At 41.3% G+C, this 9,788-nt stretch overlaps 2 protein-coding genes across 3 annotated transcripts; one reads left to right on the top strand and one right to left on the bottom strand.

Annotated features, from left to right (window-relative positions):
- The first annotated feature begins 1,160 nt into the window (after positions 1-1,160).
- aqp7 (aquaporin 7) lies at positions 1,161-6,116 on the top strand. Of its 2 annotated transcripts, none has more exons than XM_044023898.1 (6): positions 1,161-1,488; positions 3,527-3,653; positions 3,753-3,890; positions 4,911-5,029; positions 5,121-5,338; positions 5,505-6,116. In XM_044023898.1, exons 1-6 carry the CDS (start codon positions 1,360-1,362, stop codon positions 5,701-5,703), a joined length of 930 nt encoding a protein of 309 aa, XP_043879833.1. In that variant the 5' UTR covers positions 1,161-1,359; the 3' UTR covers positions 5,704-6,116. The 2 variants fall into 2 exon arrangements, with proteins under 2 accessions (XP_043879833.1, XP_043879834.1); XM_044023899.1 differs by having other exon boundaries at positions 1,426-1,488; positions 3,522-3,653.
- A 248-nt stretch (positions 6,117-6,364) lies between these two features.
- Positions 6,365-9,659, bottom strand: tpgs2 (tubulin polyglutamylase complex subunit 2). Its single transcript, XM_044023900.1, has 7 exons — positions 9,443-9,659; positions 9,237-9,316; positions 8,483-8,570; positions 8,151-8,291; positions 7,935-8,048; positions 7,649-7,812; positions 6,365-7,031 (listed from the first exon to the last, which is right to left on the bottom strand). The coding sequence occupies exons 1-7, from the start codon at positions 9,516-9,518 to the stop codon at positions 6,810-6,812; spliced, it is 885 nt and encodes a 294-aa protein (XP_043879835.1). The 5' UTR covers positions 9,519-9,659; the 3' UTR covers positions 6,365-6,809.
- Between the last annotated feature and the right edge of the window lie 129 nt (positions 9,660-9,788).

Genomic DNA, 9,788 nt, shown 5'->3' with positions numbered 1-9,788 from the left:
AGCTCTTACCCTTTGTGTGCGGCGGTCAAGTCCAGCAACCTACTGTGTATATAAAGGGAGAGCATACAAAGCAGCTCACCTGTGACTGCTTTCATCTTCACACCATGCTGACTGCAGCATCCACACCCACCTTGTCCATAAAGCCCAGGATAGAGGATAATTGACCAGATTTTGGTTCCGATCTGGGCCTTCCGACATCATGGGTGCCTTTCCAATTTTAGGCTGATTTGAACAGATTATCTAGCCAAATTATTCTGTAGTCTAAGGGATTAACAGACGTGATTTTAATGCCATTGGACGCATTAGAGTCTTCGCGCTTTCAATGAAATAAAATTCAATTCAGTTTTATTTGTATAGCGTCAAATCACGGCAAACATTATCTCAAGGCAGCTTTAAACTGAAAAAAAAAGTGGTTTTGGGGTTTAGTTACTTTTATAAGCGAGGGTCCAGGAAACAGAGGCTCATGTGCAAAAAAAAAAAAGGCTGTGGTTTTATCGAACCGAAAAGCTCAAAGCAAACACAAGCATGAACAACGACAAGCTCCCAAGTGGCTTCTGATACAGCATAACCCTCTTAGCCCCGCCCTAATTGGACTGGACCATTGCATAAGGTAAAGATAGGTGAACTCAAACAGACCGAACTCACTAACCTGAATCCTGCAATTGAACAATTGGGTCTTCACCTGCAGACTCCCCCATGAATCTGTTTGAGTCCTCTGATTTTACATTCCTGGGTTCTTTGCTCCATATCTCAAATAAATCATTAAAAGTTAATCATTTTGGTTTGACATCAGAGAATCTCTTTAAATCAGCTCCAAACAGCAACACATAGCCTACTACATGACAAACCGATACGTATATCATGCAGCTTTCATGACCTAAACCGCCAAACTTTTGCATCTATGTGTATCAGGGCTTGGAACACACGTATGCATCCGCACAGAGAAAGTTGAAGGGGAAAAGTGTGTCCAACGCCTTTCTGTCACCTACAGATGTCGGCTTGCATTTCTGTTTTGCACGTCAGTCTGATTTTTTCCAACCCCATTCCTGATTGGCCAAGGACAAGACGATGCAAAGCCATTGGTGGATGTGTGTGAGTGTGTGTATGTCAGCATATCCAGGGGTGGGGGGTTGGGACCATGCTACATAGTGTGGACTGAACCCAATGGGTACGTGTGACAAAGAGAGAGCGAGAGCAGCAGAGGAGAAGAGAAGTTAGAGGAAAGTGGCAAAACAGACAGACAGAGACAGACTTTGATTGTGGACCACTGCACACAATGGAAGGCACTTTGTAAATAATTCGTAACGGGGAACTAAACTTGTTTGAGAGTCAACTAGGCACAGGAGAGAACAAGAGGAAATGAAGGAGTTGGGGGAAATGACGGTCTCCCTGAGCAAAGGAGACAAAGTAACACGACCCAAAGTTTGGCTTAAGAATGAATTTGTTCGCGTGGGACTCGCTGAATCCCTTTGCACATATGTCATGATGGTAAGAAAGAGTTTATTCTACCATGTGTCTGCATTTTGTCGCAATAACGTGGCGTTGAACATTTATTTTTCAGCCCTCTCCTCAGTTTTGAACATACTGTGAGCATTATGTGTAACAAGAACATGCCGTCACGGAGAGCATGTGCTGTCGTCCACACACACAAAGGCACTTTGCAGTCACATGGCAGAGAAGTCATGTGTGGCGATTGGTGGGTTCAAGTGGGTGAACCAGGATATGTACTGTTGCCAGACAACAGGACACATGGACAGGGGTTGTTGCAAGAGTCACATGCTATCTGGCAACTGTTACAATAAAACCTATATTTAGAATTCACACACACACACACACACACACACACAGTTCAGAGAATACAGGGGCACATAAGCACATGCACAAACGTATGTGGTGTTTATATAAAGACAGAACATTTGCCGCTTTAGCACATGACATTTAACCTAAAAGTGCATGACTTTTGTAAGAGAAACTACACATTTCCTGTTTCCCCGCTGCAGATTTTCCACGTCGGCTTTTTTCACTCGACCTACAGACTTCTGCTGAGTTAAAAGCAAAAGACTCATCGAGGAAATGCTTCAGTTTGGCAGAGAACGTTTTGCAAACATACACTGACTCAGCCATTTTAGCGGTGTGTTCATTTGTATTTGGAACTCAATGTCCAACCTAGAAATTGGAGCAAACTCACCAACCACAACATACGAGTCTATAATGGCTCACACACAATTTAAAAAGTTAGAAAATGATGTTCTGCATATTAAACACACACACATACACACTGGTTTCCATGCCCTCAGAAGACATTGCATTGCCCTACATTCATTTCCTGGAGATGTGCTAACCTTTACCATAATTACTACTGGCCTAATCCTAATCCTAACCCTAACCGCAGCATAACTTTAAAACATCATTTTCACCTTGTTATATAGTAATTTACTTTATTTTTAAGTCCCCATAATGTGACACACACATTGGACAGCTTGAGATAGAGGCATAACTAAGTACAATAATCTGGGAGAACACAATGTAAACAATGTGTTACAGGCAAAATTATAAAACGCAAAAGTGTCAATGTAACACTTGCTGCATCAGCACATGACTTTTAACCGTCCTGAGGAAGAGGCGATACACTTGTTTTTCCATGTCAGCATTTTTCACTTAACGTATAGACTTTTGCCATGTTAAACATTAAAGGAGTATATGCTTGTTTGGCTTTGAAAATGTCTACAGCCGGCCCCACACAAGAGAAGTTTCAAGTCTGACGTGGGAGACACACAGACACAATGAACTTTGCAACCGCTGTTCAATGTTTTAATCACAAGAAAGCTAAGACTAGACGATCCGGTCAAGATGCGGGATCATAACATTGCAGGGAGGAGACTGCAGGGATTTGGGATGTCACAGAAACTCGTGGGATTTAACGTGACTTCAGAATATAAACAGACATAGAGGCGGACTGTCTGTGGCATCAATTAATAGATGCTGTGTGCGCAGAAAGGCACACTGCATGGCTGAGACGACGGAATAAACAGTTCATTTCCCAGTCATCTTGCTCTCATTGGTTATTGTGGGTTTGTAAATCAAACATGTTTAATGCTTACGATTTGACATCAGGAAGGCTCTGGTGTGTCCAATGAGGTTAAAATCTTGCCTGTTAACATCTTACACTACACAATAATATGACCAGATAATCTGTTCATGTCAGCCTAAAATCAGAAGGCACCCACGATTGTCGGAAGGGCCAGATTGAGAGTAAAATCTGGCCAATTATCCTCTACTGTATGTGTAACACTCAAAACGCAAAACACACAGTTCACATGCACAGACATAGTATTTTACATAAGGATTTAATGCTTGCTGCGTTACCACATGCATTTTATTAAAGCCTTTCATTGTCACAACTCAGTGTGTTCATTGCACGTCCTTGTTGTTTTCCATCAATTAGACTGTGTGTGTATGTTTCACCCCGTGTCATCTTTATCGTATGTGACTTTACCTGTGAATTATTGGTTCTCCCTGAGTCCAGACGTTTGGCCTGGGGTCTGTAGCCCAGGTAGTGACGGGACAGGGAGCATTTGGACAGTACCTCAGCATCAACTTGGGTTTTGCACTGGGTGTCACTATGGGGGTGCACGTTGGAGGGAAGGTCTCAGGTATGGGAGCCGTCTCTTGCAAAACAATGCCTCGAATAAGTCATTGAAGTCATCACACGGCTCATATACTGTATTTCTCATGCTCTCTCGCTCAATTAGGGGCACACATGAACGCTGCAGTGACAATCACGATGTGCACGTTTGGTCGCCTGGCCTGGAGGATGTTGCCCGTGTATTTGTTTGCACAGTTGTTGGGATCTTTTCTGGCAGCAGGGACTATTTATGCGGTCTACTATGGTGAGGGCACGCTGCACTTTCAAGCACACTTGACACTGAAACCTGTACTTAAAACAATACATAGGTTTTCTGCCAGCTCATTTGCAGCATCATAGGGGCTACATGTAAATGTAACTGTAAATTCTCAATTCAAACTGTTGTGGAAGCCACGGAGCTGCACTTACACCCAGTGCTAACTGTGTTCATTCACAGTCCCATTCACTGAACTGTCCAAACATCTGTTTTACTTTCATAAACATTAAACCCCTGATGGTTAATATTTTTTTGTGTGGGCAACAGGCGGAGATTTAAAGTTTAAGTGTGCTTCACTTTGTCAAGGTGTCAAGAACAGACTGTAAATGATATTTTAAAGGTACACTGTGTACAATTTAGCAATATGTGAAGTTGCATATTGCAGCTCAAATTCTCTAACCTCACCTCACCTCACCTCACCTTTCCAAGCAATTGGAATAGGTACTATGGTAGTTTCAGGTGTTAAGTTTGTCCAATAAAAACACAGTGGTCCAACATTGCCACCTCCATAGAGAAGACCCACTTATTGTGTGGTATTGGAGACAACTATTTTATACATTGAGGTGATTGAACATTGAAGAAAATCATGGGCAGGATTATTTTGTATTCTGTTTCTGCAAAATGGAAATTATTTCACCTTCATTTTTATCACTGGACCTTTAAAATTGAGTTGAGTTGAGAGTTTGTGGGCTGCAAATGAGAATGTACATTTGTATTTGTTTTCCCATTGATTGGTTCACTGGTCATTCTAAAACTGACCCCAGCCATGGGAAGCCACATCCTAGTGCCAGTACCAAGCCTGAATAAATGGGAAGAGCATCTAGAATAAAATCTGGAAGGTGATTTGCTGTGGCAACCACAAGAGAAGGAGAAGAAAACCAGGGCAGCATTTGGGTTTTCTGATGACACACTGCCATTTATGACTTAATACATAATACATTTCTCACTGAACACAGTTGCCGATTTGTACGGGTATTTGTCTAATCAATGTTGGTTCCACATGTGCAGAGGCCATACATGATTATTGTGGAGGTAACCTGACTGTAGTTGGTGATAGGGCCACTGCTGGTATCTTTGCCACCTATCCTGCACCATACCTCTCGCTGCAGGCTGGATTCATTGACCAGGTACGGCAGCTACAAGTCCCTACTATCTGACATTATGCACTCGGCTCCATCTTGACACAGTATGTCCTATGTGTGTGTATCTGTGTACCAGGTGTTTGGTACAGGTATGCTGCTGCTGTGCCTCATGGCTCTGTCTGACCTGAAGAACAAACCAGCCGCGGCAGGCAGCGAGCCCGTCGCAGTCGGCCTCCTCGTGCTGCTCATTGGCATTTCTCTGGGCAGCAATAGCGGCTACGCCATTAACCCCAACAGAGACATTGCACCGAGGGTCTTCACCGCCATAGCAGGCTGGGGAGCTGATGTGTTCAGGTACACGGCGAGGATCTATTATGTGTTTGTAGGTCTGTTGTCGTTGGCCCGGGGTCAGTCGATGACAGAATCTGTTAATAATTAAATAACCTGTCCAGGTTTTTCAGCAAACATCACGAGGGCACTCCAGGGTTGTTTATTAATGCTTCTCTGTTTATCGTTGCAGGGCTGGACATGGTTGGTGGTGGGTTCCTCTGGTTGCTCCCCCCATTGGAGGTGTACTGGGTGCAGGGCTCTACAAGGCTTTAGTGGAATTGCATCACCCATTTCTCTCTGAACAGGGTGAGGGTTTACTGGATGAGTCAAAAGAGGACATTGGCCCCCTAGACAATCATAAAAACAACTGTGCAGATGCTTGTGTGTGAGAAACCCAGCTCTATATGTATATACTGTATATACAGTGTATGCTGTTGAGATGTTCCATAGTTATGGAGAGTTTTCAAAGCAGACCAAAAGCGACTTTGGCCAAGCAATTTTAAAATGTAAAACAAGAAGGTTTAAAACAAAACTTAAACCATTTGAAAAAAGCGTATGTAGAAAAAAAAGCAACAGCCCCGTCACATTGCAGTTTTGTGAAAATGTGAAAACATCATGTGTTGTGTGTGATTTATAGCCAAATATAATACATGTTAATTTCCTTATCATTTGTTTAAAATATGTTGTAAGTATATTCTCTTCTTTGCAATAATTCAGCACTGAGAAACCTACCAGGAAATGTATGGAAGCACATTATATTCACCTAAGAATATAAATTAACAAAAAAAACAACAAAACAAGATTTAGCAGTTATGTTTATGACTTGTAATACTTCCAGTGAATTATGTGACAAAAAAAGCACTTAAATTGCCCGACATAAATATTTTTCAGTTGATTTAAAGTCACAAGAGATTTGTAAATACATTTTTTTAAAATTATAATATACATTATATTAATAATACATTCAAAATTAAAACATTTACAACAGCAGTGATGATAACTGCAGGTATACAATGAAACTCTTACCAAGTAATCATTTTTAGCTTCAGCAGTGTTACCTCCTTGACCAGGAGGTGTCCCCAGTGAGAACTGTAGAAAATGAGGCTGCATGCATATAATGAATCTGTCGCTGAAGCACTTTGAGCTGTGATAACCTCATTTTTCCATCACTAACACTAAGCAGGGAAAGTTGAAACAACATTACTTGTCCATTTAAATGATACTAAAAGGGAAACATGGGTAGAAACCAGGCATAATAATATTCCAGGCATAATCAATTCTTCTGTGTAATTATTTTCCTGAATAATCGAGTACTTGTTTGGTCTGAAAATGTTGATCAGCGTTTCCCAAACCTCGAAATGATGTTCCCCAATGTCTTGTTTTGTACCCAAAACAAAATGACTCGTTTTAACGATTTCTTTGTTCTATGGCGCAAAGGAACCAGGAAATGTTCACATTCAAGTCATGCTCATCAAACACACACATTAGAACCTTTTCACCGCTTTGCCCCACTCTGTCTTCCTGTGCTTCCCTGGCTCTTGGCACTGTTTCCTGCACTGCTGCACTGTGCCGACTGCTTCTTCTTTGGGGCGGGTGCTTTGACTTTGCCTCTGAAGGCCCTGGTTGGATCCAGCTTGTTGAAATAAGAATCTCCTGCAGGATCAGCCAGGCTGGGCTCACTGCTGAGGGTCAGTGGCTGGTACAGGGATGCCCACTGCTGTTTACGGAACAAGATTTTAAGATTGTGTTATTTTGGATGTTAATGAAAATTGTACCTTCTTTCATGTTGCAGTAATGTAGTTTACTATTTCAGGAACCTTTGCCTGAGTGCATAGTGTCTCCAAACTCTGAACATTACAGTAAATTGGACATGAAAGAGTTAATAAACTCTATTTTATATACCTGATGTGACTCCAAGTGGTATTTATTCTCTCACAAAAGCCAACAACGCAACGTAGAACATTTCGACAAGACGTGATTATTAATCAAGGCAAACTAAGAGAGTTACCAAACTTTCTTTAGCATTAAAAATCCAAAGAAATAAACCAGGTATGATCTGAAATGAAGGGTAATAATATGCGTATTTTATGCATACAGTGTACTGTGACTTTTGAGGAGCACAAACATCTCGAGAGATAATATCGGGACATACGCTTAAAGTATTAAGATATTATAAGTCATGATATAAGTCCTTACCTTTAAGGTTGACAAAAATAATGATTTGATTTATAAATGTGATATATATATATCAATATCAAATGATATACAGTATATCTCCTGATAAAACATTTTCCCATATCAGCCAGTCCTTCTTTTTCAGGTGATTACTGTTACCTTTGCCTGAGGGCTTGGGCCATATGGGGTGAAGGTATACTGCCACTCAGGAAGGCCCAGGTGGGTTATCATGAGTCGGTAATATGAGGTAAATGTTGCCGTCAGGAAGTGCCAGCACAGAGAGCGATCGAGGAACCAGATTTCACTCTGTTGAGCCACTATCCCTGCAAAACATAAAGGAAAAAAAAACCAAAATATCTAAATAATAAAAAACCTTTTTCTAAAAGAGGTACTTTTATTTGTGTGTTATTAACCTTTAGTTTAACTTTGTGATATCGTCAGAGACCTGGGGTGCAGTTTTTGTAGATGAGGCACACCTTGCCATTCCCACCAGACGAATCCAGTTCAAAGATACGGCTCCGGGAATCAAAATGGGGCGCAGCAGGTGATGACTCTGACCCTGGCAGGTAGCGTTAAAGAAACCCGGATAAATACTTTCACTCCACGAGTGAGCGCATGTAAGCAGACTTAATCACATGAGGACCGGACAGGTGAGGTTTACCGTCTTGAGCGTCACTTTCGTCCCAGTCCAGGTCAGCAAGTGAGGGTGCATTAGGCAGAGAGAAAATAGACACTGGTTGGAGCAGCGGGCACAGTCTGGCCACACTGTTCACCATCATGCATCCTAACGGAACACATTCATCTGGAAGACAAACACACAGTTATTGCCCTTGTGTAAACCCCTGGCTTTGTAAGTGGCTCTGTTTTTTGCCTCCTTTCTTCAGTGTTGCCTCAGTTATTGTATACTAGAGTGAAAATTAGCATTTATTGCTATCCTGTCGTTAATATAAATTGAGATTTTTGTGAAATAGAACATGAAAAGGGGTCACCTACTGTCGAGTTTAACACTCCAGGTCAGAGTAAAACCGTCTGTGGTCAGATAGAAATCTCGCAGGTCCTCAGGCAAAATACAGCTGTTTTTCTACAGAAGAAATAAGCACATTCATGTTCAGAACAGACCAAATCACAAAATACATTATTACAAAAGACCTTACAAGATTAAAGAGAGGAAGAGAAACCCAAGTTTTCAAACTGCTGCAGATAAATGCGGTAAAAAAGAAACTTACCTAGGCACCACTTATGTAGTATTAGATATCATTAGATCAAGTGTTGCCTGAAAAATGTTCATTTTCTTTCTTTTGCAAAAAATCTGATTCTCTTGTTACTGAAAATATAAGCTTAGTGGTATTGCCAGTTAATTGTAGCTAGGCTCATCTAGTGTGTTAGCCTAAATACAGATTAGTAGGGATGGCACCATGAAGCTGTTAACAACACATTTCATGTCATTCAAAGCTATTTCAACTACACAATTTTCCAATTGGGGAACACATTTTTTTTCTCAAATAAAGAACAAATAAACTGATAGTGATGTATAGGATTTTTGGATTGTATTAAATTCAACATTTTTATCTGTCAAATATCCGATCCAGTGATTATTGGCTCATCCCTAGTCAATAGAAGCCACGAGTTGGAAAACTCTTCCAGTCTGCGCCCATGCCCACTTAAAAACAATGTCGTTATTATAACTATGCTGAAATCATTTGTGATAATAGTTAAAAAAAAAAGAAGCTGTATGTTTATTTTTCACCTGTTCCCATGACAGCAGGCTCCTCTTCTCTGCGGGCTCCCTCTCTGCGAAACGCACATCGACTACACCTGGCATGTTTTCTGGTACAACAGAATATAACATACAGTCTAACAAGTGTTGGCTGAAACACACATGTGTTTGCTAACCCACCGAAAAAATGACGTTATTCATTCGGCTTCAGAGTAGATTCAAGAGCAAATACTCACCGATTATTCGTGTAATGCCGAGAGTCAGTCTCTCCGCAACGCCTTTAAACGCTATGCTCTCCTTTAAGGCTTCCATTAGGGTGACTGCAATCACAGCTTGGTGTCAAACTGTGTAAGCGTCCAAATAAATATAAATATCAATGGCAAACTGCATCAGATGACGACCCGTCGTTATTCCCAGCCGAGTTACGCAAAGACCCGCCCTTACCCTGCGTCTGACTGACTGATATCCTTTAACCGGGCCAGAGCCATTACTAACCAATCACAGACAGGATGGGGGCGGGTTTTCATGTTCGAACCAATAGAAAGGCGTTATTTCTTTTAGAATATCCAATCAACTCTCAAA

The sequence above is a fragment of the Solea senegalensis genome, linkage group LG4, assembly GCF_019176455.1.
Source record: "Solea senegalensis isolate Sse05_10M linkage group LG4, IFAPA_SoseM_1, whole genome shotgun sequence".
In the NCBI taxonomy this organism is placed as follows: domain Eukaryota; kingdom Metazoa; phylum Chordata; class Actinopteri; order Pleuronectiformes; family Soleidae; genus Solea; species Solea senegalensis.
This window is presented reverse-complemented; position numbering and strand designations above follow the sequence as displayed.